Source organism: Bos indicus, chromosome 29 (genome assembly GCF_029378745.1).
Source record: "Bos indicus isolate NIAB-ARS_2022 breed Sahiwal x Tharparkar chromosome 29, NIAB-ARS_B.indTharparkar_mat_pri_1.0, whole genome shotgun sequence".
Classification (NCBI taxonomy): domain Eukaryota; kingdom Metazoa; phylum Chordata; class Mammalia; order Artiodactyla; family Bovidae; genus Bos; species Bos indicus.
The window spans coordinates 17,777,659-17,800,607 of NC_091788.1; the positions used below are offsets into that span (position 1 = coordinate 17,777,659).

Sequence of the window (22,949 nt, forward strand, 5' to 3'; positions counted from 1 at the left end):
GAAGTCCCAACAGAGCCAGCTGAGGAAGAGGCTCCTTCTATATTTCTGAAGTCATATTCCACTGCACCCACTGATGCCTCCTCACTCTAAACCTGAAAGGCAGCCTGGACTTTAGGTTATTTTGTTGTGGTCATGTAGTATAAGAAAGTAAGGGACTCCTGAAAGCAAAGAGAAGAAACCAGGGAAAGGATATCGCCAAACTGCTGGTGTAACTTAGTACAAACTATGAAACCTCTCTGAGCTTCAGATTCTCCTTTGGAAACTGGAGATGATGCTTCTGCCCTACTTTAGAGAGTTATTGTGAGGAATGAATGAGTGAATATGTGAAGAATATATTAACATTATACATTAATATTAACAGTAGCACAAGCTGGAATCAAGATTGCCGGAAGAAATACCAATAACCTCAGATATGGAGATGACAACACCCTAATGGCAGAAAGCAAAGAGGAACTAAAGAGCCTCTAGATGAAATTGAAAGACAAGAGGGAAAAAGCTGGCTTAAAACTCAACATTCAAAAAATGAAGATCATGGCATCTGGTCCCATCACTTCATGGCAAATAGATGGGGAAACAATAGAAACAGTGACAGACTTTCTTTTCTTGGGCTCCAAAATCACTGCAGATGCTGACTGCAGCCATAAAATTAAAAGATGCTTGCTCCTTGGAAGAAAAGCTATGACCAACCTAGACAGCATATTAAAAAGCAGAGACATTACTTTGCCGACAAAGGTCCATCTAGTCAAAGCTATGGTTTTTCCAGTGGTCATGTATGGGTGTGAGAGTTGGACCATAAAGAAAGCTGAGCACCGAAGAACTGATGCTTTTGAACTGTGGTGTTGGAGAAGACTCTTGAGAGTCCCTTGAACTGCGAGGAGATCCAATGAGTCAATCCTAAAGGAAATCAGTCCTGAATATACATTGGAAGGACTGATGTTGAAGCTGAAACTCCAATACTGTGACCACCTGATGTGAAAAACTGACTCATTGGAAAAGCCCCTGATGCTGGGAAAAATTGAAAGCAGGAGGAAAAGGGTATGACAGAGGATGAGATGGTTCGATTGCATCATCAACTTGATGGACATGAGTTTGAGCAGGCTCTGGGAGCTGGTGATGGACAGGGAAGCCTGGCGTGCTGCAGTCCATGGGGATGTAGAGAGTCAAACACGACTGAACTGAACTGAAATGATGGAGCCAAGATTTCCAGGTTTAAATCTCGCACTTATATGATGTATATCTTTGAGTAAGTCATTTAACTTTTCTGTGCCTAATAAGTTCTCTTACCTGTAAACATGGGCATAGTAGTAGTGCAGTTTTAAGTAATAGCCCTTATTTCTGTCTTTTAATTATGTAGAAAAACTTAATTCATGAGTATCAGTGAGTTATCTGGGGGAAATTGTGTGTTTGTGTAGGTTTAAATAAAAGGTGACAATATAGGAAAGAGTCATTTTCAGGTCAGACAAATGCAGATAACTGTGTTGGAAAAAGGAAAGAGAGAGGCTAGACGATTCTGGCAGGCAATGCCCAGCAATTCCTCCACACACTGTCCAACAGCTTCACACTGTCATGCCTTCTCCGACTACCCTGTCTGAAGACTTCACTTACTCTTACCCATCAAAGGGCTACCAGCTCCAGCAAGCCATCTTTAGCATCGCACGCTAAGGCAGTGCCAGGGAACTGATCACCCTTTTATTCAGTTTTCTATTTAGATGTTTGATACCACCCATCTGTAACTTGAGCAGGTGCTCTGTCTTGTTTTTCTCTGTTCTCAGAACTGATCAGTTCAGTTCAGTCAGTTCAGTAGCTCAGTCGTGTCCGACTCTTTGCGACCCCATGAATCACAGCACGCCAGGCCTCCCTGTCCATCACCAACTCCCAGAGTTCACTCAAACTCATGTCCATCGAGTCAGTGATGCCATCCAGCCATCTCATCCTCTGTCGTCCCCTTCTCCTCCTGCTCTCAATCTTTCCCAGCATCAGGGCCTTTTCCAATGAGTCACCTCTTCGCATGAGGTGGCCAAAGTACTGGAGTTTCAGCTTTAGCATCATTCCTTCCAAAGAAATTCCAGGGCTGATCTCCTTCAGAATGGACTGGTTGGATCTCCTTGCAGTCCAAGGGACTCTCAAGAGTCTTCTCCAACACCACAGTTCAAAAGCATCAATTCTTGGGTGCTCAGCTACTGATATCGTCATGCTAATCCTCTCAATAATTCAAGTCTTCTGGTCCACTTTCTTTTTCCATCAGTCACTCCTTGTCTTCCACTTTGCGTTCCTAAGCATCAGCTGGAAGCTTTATTTTTTTAAAAATGAAATCAGTGTTTCACTTAGTTTGAGTAAAACGTCTTTTTTTTAAAATTACTTATTTAATTTATGGATTTAGCTGCGCTGGGTCTTAGTGGCCACTGGCGACTGTGCAGAATCGTTAGTTGCTGCATGCGGAATCTAATTTCCTGAGCCGGGGTGAACCTGAGCCTCCTGCGTTGGGCGCACGGAGTCTTAACTGCTAGACCACCAGGGAAGCTCCTCACCTGGAATCTTTAGAAACGAAGACTGTCAGACGTCAGCCTAGGTAGGTTACCTGCTGCTGCTGCTGCTAAGTCGCTTCAGTCGTGTCCGACTCTGTGCGACCCCATAGATGGCAGCCCACCAGGCTCCCCCGTCTCTGGGATTCTCCAGCCAAGAACACTGGAGTGGGTTGCCATTTCCTTCCCCAATGCATGAAAGTGAAAAGTGAAAGTGAAGTCGCTCAGTCTATCTGACTCTTAGCGACCCCATGGACTGCAGCCTACCAGGCTCCTCCGTCCATGGAATTTTCCAGGCAAGAGTACTGGAGTGGGGTGCCATTGCCTTCTCTAGGAGTGGTTACCTACCTCCTTGCTAATCTCTACAACCCTTGGGTCTTAGCTCCGCCCACCCCAGCTCCTGACCCGCCCCTTCCTCCGCCCCAGCGCCTCTTTAAACGGAGTCGTAAGTACGCATGCTCCCTCGGAACCTCCTCGTAACGTGATGACGTGAACGTTGGCGTGGTGACGTTCGGGCGACCGCGGCGCGTGTTTCAGCCCGCGCTCGGAGCGTGGGTTTAGAAGCTGAGGGAGTCTGTCAGGTGTTCCACGCGCCCACAGGGAGCGCTTTCTCTTCGCCATTCGCCGCTGAATGAGCGGTCTCCGTTCCGCCCTTTCGGGAAGCAGAGGTCCTGTGGAGACCGAACGGGGGCCCGTGAAGGGGAAGGAAGCCCGCGTGGGGCTCTGGAGCGCTGGAGTGTAGGGCTGCGGCCCGGAAGAGGGGAGGAGAGAGGGTCCCCCCCGGCAGAGCCCGCTCGCGCTGGCCTCAGGGCTGGTCCCGAGGAGGGCCTGGGGCGGCCGCGCGATGTTCGGGGCGCGGTGCCTGCTCCGAGCCCTGCGCTCCTGCTCCTCGGCTCCTTGCCCGAGGCAGAGACCTGCAGCCAGAGTGAGCGTGCGGGGCGCTCTGGGGGTCCAGAGCGCGAACGGGGAGCGCGTTAAGGTCCAGGTTAGTGTGTCGGCAGCGGGCGGGTTTGTCCTCGTTGACGGATGTGGCGCATCCGCCTCTAAGCTTGTCCTGCTCACCCACCTCTCAGCTTGTCGGTGGACAGAACGACCGGCGGGGAGAGTTAGAAAATACAGGCGAGCGTGTGTCCACATTTTTCTCCTTTCCTTGGTTACCGTTACTTTTCGGAAAACTGTTTCAGTGCCTGAAAAGTGCTGGAAGTTTGCTTTCATGGCGCAGGGTGGTGTTAATCACAGAGAAAAATGAACGAATCCCTTTTCATTTGTCCCTCATGCCGTGTGTTCACAATGACAAAGCTCCTTGAGAGCAGGAACTGTCTTGTTACTCGTCTTAGTATTCATACATGGTTGGCAGTAAACGTTTGGTCAACCAAACCATACCGTTTATTCAACTTTTAACTACCACAGGGCTTCGCATATAACTTATGTTTAGTAAATTAGGTGGAGAAGGCAATGGCAACTCACCCCAGTGTTCATACCTGGAGAAACCCATGGACAGAGGAGCCTGGTGGGCTGCAGTCCATCGCCCCGCCCCTACACACACACACACACACACCGAATTAGAACAAATGGAGTGTAGGAGTGTACATGCTTGGAGAATTCCATGGACGGAGGAGCCTGGTGGGCTGCATGCAGTCCATGGGGATGGACACACACACACACACACACACATGCAGTAAATTAGGAAAAGAAATGGAGTGTAGCAGTTTGAAAGAGCTCTGGTGTGAAACTGCCTAGGTTTAGATCTCTGCCACTTATTCGCTTGTTAATGATTGGTATATCGCTTATGTGCTCTAAACCTCAGTTTCCTCTTATAAGAATGGAGATAATAATAGTCCTTAGTTCATAGTCCTAAAGATTAGTTATAAAATATTTAGGACAGTAGTCCATCTCAGTAAATGTTAGCTGCTAACATTTCTCTTGTTAATAATATTTGCAGGAGCTTCACACAGAAGATTCCTGCTTAGAGGAGCAGACCAAGCAAGATGGTTTGACTTACTAGGTTGCTGTAACACTCATACAGTTATTTTTGTTGTCCTCACATATCCTTGATTTCTAGGTGTGTGACCAGTTTCCTCCTCTTTGTGTTTCTTTATTTTTCATGGGTTTCTATGATACAAATCAAAACATTTTCTTGCATTCATCTGTTAATTCAACATATATTAATGATACCTTCTGTGTGGTAGTCTAGAGAGGAGGAAGAACAGAACCTACTCCCTAGGTGAGCAGGCTTCAGTTTTAGTGCTGTACAGTCTAATTTGGGGACTTCCCAGGTGGCTTAGTGTTAAGACAGGAGAGGAGGATTGGATCTGTGGATGGGGGAAGATCCCGTTGAGAAGGAAATGGCAGCCCACACCAGTATTCTTGCCAGGGACATCCCATGGACAGAGGAGCCTGACTGGCTACAGTCCTTGTGGTTGCGAAAAGTCAGGCGCAACTTAGTGACTGAACAATGGCAAAAACAGTCTAATTTAGAAACATCTGAATTGAGTGGTAATGTAGTTGTAAAATACATACCAATTTTGAAGAGCAAAAAAAAAATGCAAAGTAGCTCAGTATTTTTTATATTGATTACGTGTCGATATATATTTTGGATTCAATGAAATATACTGTTAAATTTAATTTTAGTCATTTCTTTTTACTTTTCATGTGACCAGTAAAACATGTAAAATTACATATGTGGCTCACTTTGTATTATATACAGCCCTGGGCTGATGGCTAAGACAAGAAATTATAACAGTATGATAAGTATTAGCTGTATTTCTATAGAAAACTTTGGGAAGACAGAGGGAAGTTCTTAAGAGTGTGAGGCGGTCAAAGAAGACTTCTTGCATGAGGTGACATTTCAGCTGAATGCTGAAGGATGTGTTCCTGGGTAGAGAATAGGGGAATGGGGTGGAAAGAGCATTTCAGAAGAATTCATTGATTAAAAATGTGACCTTTGAACTAAGAACTGTATTTGAATTCCAGCTCTACTACTTGGTAACTTTGAGTATTTAACAAGGTTATCCTAACTTCTCGAATAGGTTTCTTCATCCCTAACATGATAATGTTTATCGTCACCCTCTCATGTATATGCAGAGTTTATCATGAGAAACGCTGGGCTGGAAGAAGCACAAGCTGGAATCAAGATTGCTGGGAGAAATATCAGTAACCTCAGATATGCAGATGACACCACCCTTATGGCAGAAAGTGAAGAGGAACTAAAGAGCCTCTTGCTGAAAGTGAAAGAGGAGAGTGAAAAAGTTGGCTTGAAGTTCAACATTCAGAAAACTAAGATCATGGCATCCAGTCCCATCACTTCATGGCAAATAGATGGGGAAACAGTGGCTGACTTTATTTTTCTGGGCTCCAAAATCCCTGTGGATGGTGATTGCAGCCCTGAAATTAAAAGACGTTTACTCCTTGGAAGGAAAGTTATGACCAACCTAGACAACATATTAAGATGCAGAGATGTTACTTTGCCAACAAAGGTCCGTCTAGTCAAGGCTATGGTTTTTCCAGTAGTCATGTATGGATGTGAGAGTTAGATTATAAAGAAAGCTGAGCACCGAAGAATTGAGGCTTCTGAACTGTGGTGTTGGAGAAGACTCTTGAGAGTCCCTTGGACTTCAAGGAGATCCAACCAGTCCATCCTAAAGGAGATCAGTCCTGGGTGTTCATTGGAGGGACTGATTGTTGAGGCTGAAACTCCAATACTTTGGCCACCTGATGCAGAGAGCTGACTCATTTGAAAAGACCCTGATGCTGGGAAAGATTGAGGGCAGGAGGAGAAGGGGACAACAGAGGATGAGAGGGTTGGATGGCATCACCGACACAATGGACATAGGTTTGGGTGGACTCCAGGAGTTGGTGATGGACAGGGAGGCCTGGAGTGCTGTGGTTCATGGGGTCACAAAGAATCGGACACCACTGAGTGACTGAACTGAACTGAACATAATATTCACTTCATTAAGTTCTTGTGAGGATTAAGTAGATAAATATTTTTAAAGAGCAAAATGGAGTATAGCAGTTTGACAGAGCTGTGGTTAAGCTGCCTGCATTTAAATCTCTCCACTTGGTAGCTTGTTAATGATGTGCATGTCGCTTATGTGCTCTTAACCTCAATTTCCTCTTATAAGAATGGAGATAATGGTATTCCTTATTTCACAGAGTGAAGTAGAACAGAAGCACATTAAACAGTGTTTCATAAATGTTAACTTTTACTAACAAGTAAAAAGCAAGACTGTGGTGCTTTGGAAATTACTGTTGATTGGCCTTGCTCCAAGTTATGAAGGGCCTTGTGCATGAGACTGAGGTAATTTACCTTTTATTTGGTCTAGCCCTGGAGAAAGATCAAGGGCTTCCTGGTAGACTTGAGTTCAAATTCAGTCTTTATCCTTTACTGGCAGTGTGACCTTATGCAAGTTATTTAGCTTCTCTGAGCCTCAATTCTTCAATTGTAAGATGTGACTCATGAAAATCCATAGAGCTGTTGTGAGGAGTAGATTGAGACAGTATATGAAGAAGGTAGTAAAATGCCTGTCACATAGAAGGTGTTCAGTATATGATAGATATTCTTCCACTGAAAAATACTTGTGGGTTATCTACTGTGTCCCTGACAACAGCCTTCAAGGCAACTACAAACGTCGTTCCTAAATCCCCAAAATATGGACATGCAAATAAGTAATAGAAGGGCTTGAATAACAGTGTCTAAAGGGTGTGCTGAGGATACAAAGAAAGCCAGGGTGAATACAGTTTTTCTAAGTAGGATCATACCACTTTCCCCAAGTTTAATAGCCAATCGTGGTTTTCCAGTGTTTAAATGGTTAATCAGACACCATCAGTTGTTTCATAATTGTTGAAAGACTGTTAGAATATTCTCAACTTCTATGCTAGTTAAATGTAAGTTGATTGTCATCAGAGAGCTGTTTTTACTGTTACTGGTCTACTTGAAGACATCTCATTTGTACTTCTGCATTCTTGTTGTGTTGTTTAGTGTCTAAGTTGTGTCTGACTCTTGTGACCCCATGGACAGTACCCACCAAGCTCCTCTGTCCATGGGATTCTCCAGGCAAGAATACTGGAGCGGATTGCCATTTCCTTCTCCAGGAGATCTTCCCCACACAGAGATCGAACCCACATCTCCTGCATTGGCGGGCGGATTCTTTACCACTGAACCACCAGGGAAGCCCTCATACATACCTATCATTTAAATTCAGAGTGTCTTTGAAAGTTTATGTTTTATTTAGTATGTGTTCTTACTAAGTTTCTTGAGAACTCTTTCGTGTGATACTTTGGGGGAAAAAACCAAAATCCCACAAAGACCTTTCTAGTCCATACGTAATCTCTCTGGGAATTTGATACAAAAGGAGAAGGGAACCAAGATATGTGCCCTGTTGCGTAGGGGAGGGGTTAGGGGCAGGAAGAAAACCTGGAATATTGGGGGATTGGTTATGTGAATTAGGCTCATGAACCTAATGGTATTTGGGGCATCTATTCAAAATGATGAGCTTTATTAATGAAACAACAGTGGAATGCCAAAGCTATATTTCACTGTGATAAGGACCATATAAAATTATATATGCATGTAGATGAGCTATTATAAAAGCAGTTGATTTGTTCAGGCAGGATTATGAGGATTTTTTTGTTTTTCATTTAGTCTTCTGTGTGTATATGTAATGAAAATATAAAATGTTTGTGTTTTAAACTCAAGTTTAGAAATATTTCTCATCAGGGATGGATTCGTTCAATCCGCTCCCAGAAGGAAGTCCTGTTCCTGCACGTAAATGATGGGTCATCTTTGGAAAGCCTCCAGGTTGTAGCAGATTCAAGCTTTGACAGTAGGTGAGATTTTTGTTTTGTTTTAAGAATACTTTGGGGTTTTTTGGTTTGTTTTTTCATCTCCTCTGTTGCTCATTTCCATCATCTAGGTGTTCATATTGCCCCTCAGTGATCTTTCTAAACAGATCTGCTTTTCATAGCATTGATGCTCAAGTCCAAATGCATAGAATCAAGATTATTTTCTTGTCTAACATTTTCATATGACAATATCCCCTACCTATCCTTTGCTTCTTTCTTAACTACATGCAGTTCTTAACCCAATTAAGGGTAAACTTCTATCATTAAATACTTTAGTGTTTTGATAGCAAGATTTGTATTAATATGAGGGCTACTTGTAAGATCTTGTTTATGTTGGTTTTTCATTACTATAGAGAACTGGCTTTTGGGAGTTCTGTGGAAGTTCAAGGGCAGTTGGTAAAAAGTCCATCCAAAAAGCAAAATGTGGAACTGAAGGCAGAAAAAATTGAAGTTGTTGGCAGTTGTGATGCCAAGGTATGTTTTATAACACTTTTACGGAGGCTGTTTTTAAAATGGCTTAGTTAAAACTAGCAGTGTTTTATGTGTAATGTTAGGAAGATGGCACTTGGATCATTTTAATCGTGACTTCCTAGATAATTGAAACAGACTATAGACTGAGGAATGTAGAAAGAGTAGCAGAAAGTACTCATATAAATGGTTGAGTCTTAGGAGTAGGAGCTAAGTGATACTACTCCGTGCATCTCTGTGGTGCCTTTCACTGTTGAAATTTGCCACTTTTACAAGCATGCCTAGTCAGCTACAATGACAAAGACATACCAGGGCAAACTGAGTTCTTAGGAATGCTCTGCCTTGAAATGACTTTTCCGTTATCTAGAACTGTATCATCCAGCGCAGTAGCCACTAGCTACCTGTGGCTATTTAATATTAAATGATTCAAAATTAAATAAAAAATTCCCTTCCTTAGTGGCATTAGCCACATTTCAAGTGCTCAGTAGTCACATGCACCTAATGGCTTCTGTCCTGCATTGCACAGATACAGAACATTTCTATTTATCACAGGAAATTCTACTGGACAGTGCTAGAGTGTGGTCATGTTTGGGTGGAACAAAGACAAATGTTACATTAAGACATGTTTACTTTTGTTTTTGGAACACTCTCTTGTTAGTGTGTGTGTTAGCTCAGTTGCATCTGATTCTTTGTGACTCCATGAACTGGAGCCCGCCAGACTCCTCTGTCCATTGGATTTTCCAGGCAAGAATACTGGAGTGGTGGTAGCTTTTTATTTATAGATTGATAAAGAGGTTATAAACTCTTGAGAATCCCTTGGACAGTAAGGAAATGAAACCAGTCAATCCCAAAGGAAATCAACCCCATATATTTATTGGAAGGACTGATGGTAAAGCTCTAATATTTTGGCCACCTGATGCAAAGAGCAAACTCATTGGAAAAGACCCTGATGCTGGGAAAGATTGAAGGCAGGAGAAGCAGAGGGCAACAGAGGATGAGATGGTTGGATGGCATCACTGACTCAATGGACATAAGTTTGAGCAAACTCTGGGAGATGGTGATGGACAGGGAAGCCTGGCTGCTGCAGTTCATGGGGTCACAAAGAGTCGGACATGACTTAACAACTGAACAGCAACAAAGAGGTCACAGGGGATAATTTCATAGATTATCAATCCATTTTCTAATTGGAGGAAATGAGGCCCAACCAGGCACAATAACTTGCATTAGGTCATGTTGTGGCACAGCTGAAGTTTATGCCCTAGCCATTTGACTCCCCTGTGGTTTATCTGTACTCATCTTCAAATATTTAATGAATAAAAAGTGAGGAAATACAGGGAAAGAGCATTATTTTAGCTCATTTTTAGTTCTTTTGGATAACGGGAAGAAATTAAAAACAAGGAAGAAAGAAAGAAAATAGGCAATTTTTAAAAATGGCTTTCTGAACAATATTCTAAGAAGTTCTAATTGACATTTAAAATTAAGAATCAGATATGAAGGTGTCTGAAAAATAGACTGTGAAAATAATTTGGAACTCAGAAGAATGAAAATGGTAACCATTACTATTTTTGCTTTTTAGAAAGGTTTCATTATTAAAAATTTGCCCTGTGTTTTACTCTTTGTAAATTGTTTTTCCTTGGTGAATATTGATGCCTTCCCGTATTCTTCCCCCTCATTTCAGTGTCATTTGTAAGTATTCACATGTTAGGGAACTCTGAGCCTGCTAGCAGTCCCCAGATTCTTGTTAATTTGATCATATTGTCACTTTCGTAGGTATGGGACCTATTTCTATACGTCACTAGTGTTTGCACAGGCCTAAAAGGAATAGATAATTCTAAAATAGGTTACCATTACTGGAGTGGGATTTCTTTGGAAGGAATGATGCTAAAGCTGAAACTCCAGTACTTTGGCCACCTCATGCACAAAGTTGACTCATTGGAAAAGACTCTGATGCTGGGAGGGATTGGGGGCAGGAGGAGAAGGGGACGACAGACAATGAGATGGCTGGATGGCATCACTGACTCGATGGACGTGAGTCTGAGTGAACTCCGGGAGTTGGTGTTGGACAGGGAGGCCTGGCGTGCTGCGATTCATGGGGTCGCAAAGAGTCGGACACGACTGAGCGACTGATCTGATCTGATCTGATTACTGGAGTGTGAAGTCAAGTGGGCCTTAAGAATCATTACTACAAGCAGAGCTAGTGGAGGTGATAGAATTCCAGCTAAGATTTTCACATCCTAAAAGATGATGTTGTTAAAGTGCTATACTCAATCTGGCAGCAAATTTGGAAAACCCAGCAGTGGGCACAGAACTGGAAAAGGTCAGTTTCATTTCAATCCCAAAGAAGGGCAATACCAAAAAATGTTCAAACTACCCCACAATTTGCACTCATTTCACATGCTAGCAAGGTACTGTTCAAAATCCTTCAAACGAGGCTTAAATAGTATGTGAACTGGGAACTTCCAGATGTACAACCTGGATTTAGAAAAAGCAGAGGAACCAGAGATCAAATTGGTAACATCTGTTGGATCATAGAAAAAGCAAGGAAATTCCAGAAAACATCTGCTTCATTGACTACACTAAAGCCTTTGACTGTGTGGATCACAACAGACTGGAGAATTCTTCAAGAGATGGGAATCCCAGACCACCTTATGTGCCTCCTGAAAGCTGTATACAGGTCAAGAAGCAACAGTTAGAACTGGCTATGGAATAACAGACTGGTTCCAAACTGGGAAAGGAATACATCAAGGCTGAATATTGTCTCCCTGCTTATTTAACCTATATGCAGAATACATCATGAGAAATACCAGGCTGGATGAATCACTTGCTGGAATCAAGACTGCTGGGAGAAATATCAATAACCTCAGATATGCAGATGACACCACCCTTATGGCAGAAAGCGAAGAACAACTAAGGAGCCTCTTGAATGAAGGTGGAAGAAGAGAGTGAAAAAGCTGGGTTAAACTCAGCTTTCAAAAAACGAAGACCATGGTATCTGGTCCCATCACTCCATGCCAAATAGATGAGGAAACAATGGAAACAGTGAGAGACTTTATTTTCTTGGGCTGCAAAATCACTACAGATGGTGACTGCAGCCATGAAATTAAAAGACGCTTACTCCTTGGAAGGAAAGCTATGACAAACCTAGACAGTGTATTAAAAAGCAGAGATACCACTTTGCCGACAAAGGTGCAAAGAAAAACTATGGTTTTTCCAGTAGTCATGTAGGGATGTGAGAGTTGGACCATAAAGAAGACTGAGTGCTGAAGAACTGATGCTTTTGAACTATGGTGAGCGAAGACTCTTGAGAGTCCCTTGGACAGCGAGGAAATCAAACCAGTCAATCCTAAAAGAAATCAGTCCTGAATATTCATTGAAAGGACTGATGCCAAAACTCCAGTACTTTGGCCACCTGATGTGAAGAGCTGACTTATTGGAAAAGACCCTGATGCTGGGGAAGATAGAGGACAGGAGAAGAGGGTGACAGAGGATGAGATGGTTGGATGGCATCACTGACCATGGACATGATTTTGAGCAAACTCTGGGAGATAGTGAAGGACAGGGAAGCCTGGCGTGCTGCAGTCCATGGGGTTGCAAAGAGTTGGGCACGACTGAGCAACTGAACAACAGGAGCTCTTTTACTTCACTTCTCTGTTAGCTTTCTTATTGAAACTTTGGTTTTGGTCATACAGTTTTTAGGAAAGCTCTTCTAGGTAGTGTCAAAATTTCCTTTACAATTTTTATGAATATATACTCCCCTAGATGACAGCTGTTGACCATCCCCCATGTTCTGAAACAGTAGCACATGTTGAGAAATGGTGATAAGTAGTGCTAATAGATTATGAGTGTTTGTGGACTTTCAAGATACTATGATGATTTTAGAATTGAACACCAGCTGTGTGTATACTGCTGTAGAAAATGTAATCTTTAATATCTACAATATTCTAAACTGTGTGCCCAACAGTGGAGTATTTTGCATTTGCTCAGTTGTGGCCAACTCTTCACGACCCCGTGGACTGTAGCCCTCCAGCCTCCTTTGTCTGTGGAATTTTCCAGGCTAGAATACTCGAGTGGGTTGCCATTTCCTTCTCCTGGAGTGTTTTGCATGATTATATCCTAATCTCTGTTTGTAAATAGTGGTTGATAGCTAATGGGTAGAAATTTGGTAAGTAACATATTAGCCTGTCTGATAATAAGTAATTTTGCCCAAAACCCCAAAGCTAGTACGAAGTTGAGCTGGATTCAAACCCATATCTCTGATTTCACTCACTGTTGTACTAATGTGTTAGAATTCATATGGACCATATTCAATTATGTTAAGAAAATGAGAAGGAAAGCATCTTAGTTTTATACTAAAACACTGCTATTTAACAAATGCCCTGTAAACTGATTTTATAAAGCAGTATCTTTGTTAGCTTCTCACTTGTTTTTCTTGTTGTTTCAGGCTTTCCCTTTTAAATATAAAGAGAGGCATCCTCTAGAATATCTGAGACAATATCCTCACCTCAGGTGTAGGACTAATGTTCTGGGTTCTGTACTGAGGGTTCGCAGTGAAGCCACAGCTGCTATCCATTCTTTCTTTAAGGTAAGGAGCTTTGCTTCTCAGTGTTCATTCTGGTGAAGAAGTTGAATAATTGTAACACTGGAGTAGTATCCTGAAAAGTCTTCTGGTTGTTTATTCCAGGCATGCTTTATTATGTGATGCTTTTTTCTTTGACTGATACTAAATTTTCTATTTATCACTAACTTTGAGCAATTTGATTAACGTGTGCCTTGGCATAGCTTTTTAATGCTTCTTGTGTCTGGAGTTCATTGAATTTCTTATCTATGTATTTCAGTTTTCACTAGGTTTTCAGTCATTTTTCATCAAATATTTTTTATGTTACCTCTCTCCTTTGGGGAACTTCAGTTACCCGCATATATTTGGCCACTTGATGATATTCCCATAGCTCACTCATGTTCTTTTTTTTTTTAAATCTTCTTTTCCCCCAGTGTGTTTCTTTTGCTGTGTCTTTTTTGCTTTCTGATCTTTTCTTCTGCAATGCCTGTTTTGTTGTTGTTCATATTCAGTGCATTTTTCACCCCATACATTATAGGTTTCGTAAGTGGTTGATTTGGGCCTTTTTTTTTTTTTTTTTTTTCAGATCATTAATTTAATTTTATTTTTTTTAATTTATTTTTTAATTGAAGGATAATTGCTTTACAGAATATTGTTGTTTTCTCATGTTGTTTCAAACCTCAACATGAATAAGCCATAGGTATACATATATCCCCTCCTTTTTGAACCTCCCTCCCCATCCCACCCCTCTAGGTTGATACAGAGACCTGTTTGAATTTCCTGAGCCATATAGCAAATTCCCGTTGGCTCTCCATTTTACATATGGTAATGTAAGTTTACATGTTACTCTTTCCACACATCTCACCCTCTCCTCCCCTCTCCCCATGTCTCCATAAGTCTATTTTCTATGTCCGTTTCTCCATTGCTTCCCTGTAAATAAATTCTTCCATAACATGTTTCTAGATTCCTTATATATGTGTTAGAATATGATATTTATCTTTCTCTTTCAGACTGACTTCGTTCTGTGTAATAGGCTCTAGGTTCATCCACCTCATTAGAACTGATTCACTTTTTTTGGCTGAGTAATATTCCATTGTGTATATGTACCACAACTTCTTTATCTATTCATCTGTCAATGGACATCTAGGTTGCTTCCATATTCTAGCTATTGTAAATAGTGCTACAATGAACAATGGGATACATGTATCTTTTTCAGTTTTGGTTTCCTCCAGGTATATGCCTAGGAGTGGGATTGCTGGGTCATATGGTGGTTTTTTCCTAGTTTTTAAGGAATCTCAATACCATCTTCCATAATGGCTGTATCAGTTTACATTGCCACCAACAGTGCAAGAGCGTTCCCTTTCCTCCATACGCTTTCCAGCATTTATTGTTTGTAGACTTTTTGATAATGGCCACTCTGACTGGTAGAGATGATATCTGATTGTGGTTTTGATTTGCATTTCTCTGATAATGAGCGATGTTGAGCATCTTTTCATGTGTTTGTTAGCCATCTGTATGTCTTCTTTGGAGAAATCGGGGCCTTTTTTTTTTAGGTCTTCCATATCTCTACTAACTTTTTTGAACATAATCAGAAGTTTTAGTTGAAACTATGTATAGTTTTCATAGCTGTTTCGTTACCATTTTGTGTACTAACATGTCAGTCAGTTATGAGTCAGTTTTAATTGATTAGTCTCTTCATTAGAGATTATGTTTTCCTGCTTCTTCTTATACCTGCTAATCTTTGATTAGTTGCCAGACCTTGTGAATTTTATCTTGCTGGGTGCTGGATATTTATAAAGCTTTTTATGTTTTGTTCTGGTATGTAGTTAAGTTACTGGCAGGATCTTGCTTTTATGATTTGTATGCTCCCTGGTAGTCTAGTGGTTAGGATTCGGCACTCTCACTGCTGCAGCCCAGGGTCAATTCCCAGTCAGGGAAACCTTTTTTCTGGGCTTCCCTGGTGGCTCAGATGGTAGAGAATCTGCCTGCAATGCAGGAGACCCAGGTTTCACTCCTGGGTCAGGAGGATCCCCTGGAGAAGAAATGGCAACCTACTCCAGTATTTTTACCTGGAGAATTCCATGGACGGTGGAGCCTGGCCGGCTGCAGTCCATGGAGTCACAGAGTTGGACACGACTGAGTGACTTGACACTTTGACTTTCAGGTAAATCCGAAGCAGTGCTCAGTCTAGGTCTGTTATTCCCCACTACTGAGGCAAAGCCTTCCTGAGATCTTCTAACCTGGCTGTGGGAATTGGCACTGTTTCCTCTAATCATTTTGGATGGTTCTTTCCCTGGCCTTGGATGGTCTCTTCACATGCCTGAGCTGATCATTCCTCCACTTGATCAGTACTGATCCATACTCCAGGGTGACTCTCTGTGCTTCTCTGGAGTTGTTGCATACCTCTCTGCTCTCTGGAACTCAGTCCTGTCGATTCCTGCCATTTTGGCCTCAGACTCTCAGCTCTGTCTCTTCAACTCAGGGAATCTGCTGAGCTCTGCTTTATTTATTCCTGCTTCCTGTTGTCATCTGGGAAATCTTAAAGCAATAAGCTGGGCTGCTGGTGGGGTTCATTATGTTTATTTCCTGTCTCTCAGGGTTCACTCTCCTTTATTGTCTGATATCCAGTGTCTTGAAAACTGTCGTTCCATGTGGTTTGCTCGTGGATTCTTTTGTTTTGTCTTTTGATTGTTTCAGACAGGAGGGTAAATCTAGTTCCTGCTTCTCCATCTTGGTCACAGAGATTATATATACAGTAAGCGCTAATTTTAAAGGATTATTGATGATCAAGTAGGTTGATCTAATGACTAAAGACATTTGTCTCATTTAGCTTTGCTTTTCAGCCATTTATCCCCAACCCAAGAAAGCCACAGTGGAATGTAGTTGGTCAGTTGGTGAGACCCTCCTCCCATGTGGTAGATGGAAGGGCTCCAAAGGCAAGAGGGAGCCGACAGACAGAATTCAGTATCATTCCATGTGGTTTGGAACTCTTCCTAAGCCACTTCTCCAGATCCAGCTCTTTTGGGAACATTGTCTGACAGCACACCCTTCCCTTGGACAGCATCCAACTTCATGCAGGTGCAGCCCTGCCATAGAACACAAGAAAATTCTCGCTCTTTGCAGAGCTCCTTAAGAGATAATTTCTGGTGTGACAGCTAAAGAACAGCATGGCTTTAAAGCATAAGAATAAACAAAGGAAAATAAATCACATTATACAATGTCATCCCATTATGGTTTAAAGGGGTGCATTTTCATATGCTGTCATAAGCTTTCTCACACAGCTTCCATGTGGCTTTTCAGTAGTGCTTGAACTATACAAACAGAAAATTTGTTCAGATGTAAAAGTATTTTCCCCCATTTGTCTTCAGCTATTAGTCAGTGGACTTGCTTCAATTCTGAAAGTTTTATGGATTTCTGGCCACTAGGTGGTGGTATTGGCAGGCCATTAACAAGTGGGCTTTTCCTAATTCATGCATTTCACTTTTTTTTTTTAACACAGTTGTTTATTATCTGAAGTTTTTACAGATAAACGATTTTTACATGAGAGAATAAACTAGAAAACTCTGAAATCAAAGAATCAGCAAAGTAAAGTTTAAAAAACATTTTGTGCTGTGCTTAGTCGCTCAGTTGTGTCTGATCTTTGTGACCCCATGGACTGTAGGTTGCTGGGCTCCTCTGTCCATGGGATTCTCGAGGCAAGAATACTGGAGTGGGTTGCCATGCCCTCCTCCAGGGAATCTTCCCAACCCAGGGATCTTTTAGGTGGTTAAAAATAATGAATTTTTGCAGTGTTGGACATGTTTGTAAAGATAGGCACTTTTGAATCTTAAAATTCACTTTTTAATTGTAAGGCCCTAGAAAACATAATCCTGATATTCCCCTTTTAAGATGCTTCCCACTTGTGTATGAGTGTTATAGGACATACTAAATTAGAGTTATATATTATTCTGTATTGGGTGCTGTTTCTGTGTTTGTTACTTGAGGCTCCTGAAAAGATGTTAATATGTGTTTGCCCTTTCTTGGTGAGTTGAGTTTCTTCCTCTGAGTATCAGATTGTTTCCTTCTCAGCATGGCAGTGCCTTCAAAGCCTGTCACAGTGGGGAGCGTTCTTTGACCCTGGGTTAAATGACCCTAGACTGCTGTGTTTTTGAGTTCCTGTGACTGCTTGTTATGGGGAGTGTTTTTGGGTTTCGTTTTGTTGGTTGGTCTCCTCCTGCTGTCACTGTTTGTCCCCAGTGGTGCGCCTGCGGCCAGCAATTGCTATCCTGTTTCTTTTCTGTTGAGTCTGATTAAATAACGATACTTGTTTTGTGTGTGTTAAAAACAGTCCATGAGTCTTTGGGTAATACATATGGGCCTTAGTACACGAATTTTTAACTTTCAAGTACTCATTGTTTATCATATCTGGTTGTAGAAATATGTATCTGTCCAAATACTTAGATATTTAGAGGTGGTGGGTGAGATCTGAATAATTGGGCCACTATTTTTGCCCCCTTCTCTGGCATTTGTATCTCTCGTTAGGAACCCCTTTGCTATGGGATGGGATAAGTACTTGACACCGGAACCCCGTTGGAGGCAGCCACTGATGGTACTCTTGCTATTTTCCTGCTTCGCTGTTCACTTTCTCATTTTTGGACTTTGTTCTCACCTTTGTTATTCCTTTGTACCTTCTTCTTTATAACTTTTGGTGGTAATGTTATAGTCTTAGATATGATAGGCCTTGCTAGCACTGTTTAGACTTAAAAAGCTGGTGACGCCTTTTGGGAGGTTTAGCATTATTTGAGTAATTTTTATTTTTTAAAATCCCATCCAGTTATTTCCATAAGATTTACAGCATTGTTTCTCGTAGCAGTTGACCAGTTCTAACTCTGGCAATTACATTCAGCCGTTAAATTTTCTCCTCCCTTTCCCCTCCCTCTCGCCACCCTCATTTCCTTTGGATTTTTCACTTCCTTTCTTTGTTTACTGCACTCATGCTCATAGTTGCCTGCATTCATGTGGAATAAATGATTCATGTCCATAATTCTTGGCTCCTGGGAGGTAAAAGTTTAATGCAGTCATGTTATTGATTCTGTTTCATTTGTTCTCTATAACGTGCTCTCTGCAGCACTTCTCCGAATGTTGTTCGCAGATTAAGTACATATTTGAATACTTCCTAAGACTCCTAATTTATAGCTTGAAAATGTAATCATTCTACCTCATAAGGCAAGTACTTGGCTGGATGCTTTGTATCCTAGCCAGAATACTTGAATTCAGTCTTATTAGGAAGGAAGGGGCAAATATGGGAGGCCCTTGGTAGTGCACTGACATATTTTACATTTCACCCATGACCGGTAGAATGTAGCAGAGATTAGATGTGTATATGAGTTTCCCTGGTGGCTCGGCTATAAAGAATCTTTGTGCAGTGCAGGAGACTCCGGTTCGATCCCTGCGTCAGGAAGATCCCCTGGAGGAGGGCGTGGTACCCCACTACAGTATTCTTGCTGGGAAAATTCCATGGACAGAGGAGCCTGGAGGGCTGCAGTCTAAGGGATCGCAAAGAGTTGGACAGGACTGAAGTGACTGAGCACACAGACAGATGTATATATATGAATTTATTGTATTGATTTCAAGAGCAAAATGTGTCTATTAAACACATGTTCTTCTGCCTTTGCAACATAAATTCACTATAGCTGCCCCCACCCCTACCTTGCAACATTTATGCTGATTGTAACCTTTTACCTACATCCATAGTCAAAATGAAAGTATACCTTTGAAGTTGCTGGGTTATCTCAATTTTACTAGTAACAGCTTTTGTGGTTCACTAATGGAGGTAGTCTCAGACTTCAGAGTGGGAGAATCGCAGTTGGGTGCCTTAGGGTTTGCTGCTCAGAGTCTTCCTTGAGGCGGAGGAAGCACACTGCCTGCGCCACGTGCAGTGCGCTGTGCTAGCAGTTTAGTGGCAGACTTCCTAAATAATATTTCTGCCTGTTTTGCTCTTTGTTTCTTCAGTCCCTGGTTGCCAAATTTTTCTCCTTTTTAGAGTTGTTACAATTTCTTATCCCAAAATAATTGAACTTAATATTGATCACTTTGTATTCCCTTAGTAATGTGGGCAACATCATGGTGCATTAGCCTGAGTGAGTGAGTGTGTGTTAAATCACTACCAGTATGTTGGAGATGAGAGAAGAAATGGCACCAGAGAGCCTGAGCACCCAGGTTCCAGTTGCAGCTCCAACACTGACGAGTTGTGTGACTTTGGCCTCTCATTAAATTTCTCTGGGCCTCAGTTTCCTTATCTTGGAAGTGAGGAGGTTGGACTAGATATTGTCTAAGTTAGTTCGGATTTATTAATAATATTTTTTGTGCATAATAAACACTCCATTTGATATTTCAGTAGTTTTATTTGAGTGATTGAAAAATTTGATGTGACATTCTCTTAGTGCTATTTTAATCATATAAAAAGGTGTATATTCTTGGAACTGTTTCACAGACAGATGTACTGAGACAAGTGGTTTCTCTTTTTCTTCCAGGACAGTGGCTTTGTGCATATTCATACTCCAGTAATCACATCCAATGACTGTGAGGGGGCTGGAGAACTTTTTCAAGTTGAAGTAAGTTGTGCATCCCATCTTGGAGGTTATATTGCTTGCTAATATTTTTCACTTGACAGTTGATTTAAATTTAATGAGAGTTATATGGATAGACCATGACCGGAACCTGAAGTTTTATTGATAATAATTCTTAAAAAAACATATATAGGAAATTCATACTTCTTTAATTTTCTGTGCAACAAGCTATATTACTTACATTGTGACTTAAAGAAGTTAATTTTTATTTTTTAATGGAAGGATAATTGCTTTACAGAACTTTGTTGTTTCCTATCAAACCTCAGTGTAAATCACCCATAGGTATACATATTTCCACTCCCTCTTGAACGTCCCTCCCATTTCTTTTCCCATCCCACCCCTCTAGGTTGATATAGAGCGCATTTGAGTTCCCTAAGACATACAGCAAATTCCCATTGACTATGTTTTACATACAGTAATGTAAGTTTCCATGTGACTCTCTCCATACATCTCACCGTCTCCTCCCCTCTCCCTGTGTCCGTAAGTCTGTTCTTTATATCTGTTTCTTCATTGCTGCCCTCCAAATAAATTCTTTGGTACCATCTTTCTAGATTCCATATTTATGCATGCATTCATGTACGATATTTATCTTTCTCTTTCTGACTTACTTCACCCTGTATAATTGCTCTAGGTTCATCCACCTCCTTAGAACTGATTGACTTTTTTTGGCTGAGTAATATTCCATTGTATATATGTACCACAACATTATCCATTCGTCTGTCGATGGACATCTAGGTTGCTTCCATGATCTAGCTATTATAAATAGCGCTGCAATGAATAATGGGATATATGTGTCTTTTTCTCTTTTGGTTTTCTCAGGGTATATGCTTAGGAGTGGGATTGCTCACTTATATGGTGGTTTTATTCCTAGTTTTTAAGGAATCTCAATACTGTCTTCCATGGTGGCTGTATCAATTTGCATTCCCACTAACAGTGCAAGAGCATTCCCTTTTCTCCACACCCTCTCCAGTATTTATTGTTTGTAGACTTTTGGGTGATGGCCATTCTGACCAGTGTGAAGTGGTACCTTCATTGTAGTTTTGATTTGCATTCTTCTAATAATGAGTGATAGAGTACCTGATGAACTATGGACTGAGGTTCCTGACATTGTACAGGAGACAGGGATCAAGATCATCCCCATGGAAAAGAAATGCAAAAAAGCAAAATGGCTGTCTGGTGAGGCCTTAAAATAGCTGTGAAAAGAAGAGAAGCGAAAAGCCAAGGAGAAAAGGAACGATATAAGCATCTGAAACAGAGTTCTAAAGAATAGCAAGAAGAGATAAGAAAGCCTTCCTCAGCGATCAATGCAAAGAAATAGAGGAAAACAACAGAATGGGAAAGACTAGAGATCTCTTCAAGAAAATTAGAGATACCAAGGGAACATTCCATGCAAAGATGGGCTCGATAAAGGACAGAAATGGTATGGACCTAACAGAAGCAAAAGATATTAAGAAGAGGTGGCAAGAATACACAGAAGAACTGTACAAAAGAGAGCTTCACGGCCAAGATAATCACGATGGTGTGATCACTCACCTAGAGCCAGACATCCTGGAATGTGAATTCAAGTGGGCCTTAGAAAGCATCACTACGAACAAAGCTAGTGGAGGTGATAGAATTCCAGTTGAGCTATTTCAAATCCTGGGAGATGATGCTGTGAAAGTGCTGCCCTCAATATGCCAGCAAATTTGGAAAACTCAGCAGTGGCCATAGGACTGGAAAAGGTCAGTTTTCATTCCAATCCCAAAAAAAGGCAATGCCAAAGAATGCTCAAACTACCGCACAATTGCACTCATCTCACACACTAGTAAAGTAATGCTCAAAATTCTCCAAGCCAGGCTTTAGCAATATATGAACCATGAACTTCCTGATGTTCAAGCTGGTTTTAGAAAAGACAGAGGAACCAGAGATCAAATTGTCAACATCTGCTGGATCATGGAAAAAGCAAGAGAGTTCCAGAAAAACATCTATTTCTGCTTTATTAACTATGCCGAAGCCTTTGACTGTGTGGATCACAATAAACTGTGAAAAATTCTTCAAGAGATGGGAATACCAGACCACCTGACCTGCCTCTTGAGAAATCTATACGCAGGTCAGGAAGCAACAGTTAGAACTGGACATGGAACAACAGACTGGTTCCAAAGAGGAAAAGGAGTACGTCAGGGCTGCATATTGTCACCCTGCTTATTTAATTTATATGCAGATTACATCATGAGAAACGCTGAGCTGGAAGAAGCACAAGCTGGAATCAAGATTGCTGGGAGAAATATCAATAACCTCAGATATGCAGATGACACCACCCTTATGGCAGAAAGTGAAGAGGAACTAAAGAGCCTTTTGATGAAAGTGAAAGAGGAGAGTGAAAAAGTTGGCTTAAAGCTCAACATTCAGAAAATGAAGATCATGGCATCTGGTCCCATCACTTCATGGCAAATAGATGGGGAAACAGTGTCAGACTTTATTTTTTGGGGCTCCAGAATCACTGCAGATGGTGACTGCAGCCCTGAAATTAAAAGACGTTTACTCCTTGGAAGGAAAGTTATGACCAACCTAGATAGCATATTAAAAAGGAGAGACATTACTTGCCAACAAAGGTCCGTCTAGTCAAGGCTATGGTTTTTCCAGTGGTCATGTATGGATGTGAGAGTTGGACTGTGAAGAAGGCTGAGCGCCGAAGAATTGAAGCTTTTGAACTGTGGTGTTGGAGAAGACTCTTGAGAGTCCCTTGGACTGCAAGGAGATCCAACCAGTCCATTCTACAGGAGATCAGCCCTGGGTGTTCTTTGGAAGGAGTGATGCTGAAGCTGAAACTCCAGTGCTTTGGCCACCTGAAGCGAAGAGTTGACTCACTGGAAAAGACTCTGATGCTGGGAGGGATTGGGGGCAGGAAGAGAAGGGGACGACAGAGAATGAGATGGCTGGATGGTATCACTGACTTGATGGACGTTGAGTTTG

General features: G+C 41.6%; 1 protein-coding gene across 9 annotated transcripts in view; it reads left to right on the forward strand.

The window, feature by feature from the left end:
- Positions 1-3,016: 3,016 nt before the first annotated feature.
- Positions 3,017-22,949, forward strand: part of NARS2 (asparaginyl-tRNA synthetase 2, mitochondrial) — a 140,492-nt gene continuing 120,559 nt past the window's right edge. For 3 of the 9 annotated variants that reach the window (XR_011564967.1, XM_070782998.1, XM_070782999.1), the window contains exons 1-6: positions 3,404-3,507; positions 5,607-5,998; positions 8,242-8,351; positions 8,720-8,840; positions 13,276-13,416; positions 19,902-19,982. Coding sequence is in view for 8 of the 9 variants with exons in the window: in XM_070782998.1 (XP_070639099.1) it covers positions 5,615-5,998; positions 8,242-8,351; positions 8,720-8,840; positions 13,276-13,416; positions 19,902-19,982 (837 nt within the window). In the remaining variant the exon portion in view is untranslated. Of the gene's footprint in view, positions 3,508-5,606; positions 5,999-6,023; positions 6,823-8,220; positions 8,352-8,719; positions 8,841-13,275; positions 13,417-19,901; positions 19,983-22,949 lie in introns of those variants that run through there. The other 6 variants (XM_019955143.2, XM_070783004.1, XM_070783002.1 and 3 more) reach the window with 4 other exon arrangements.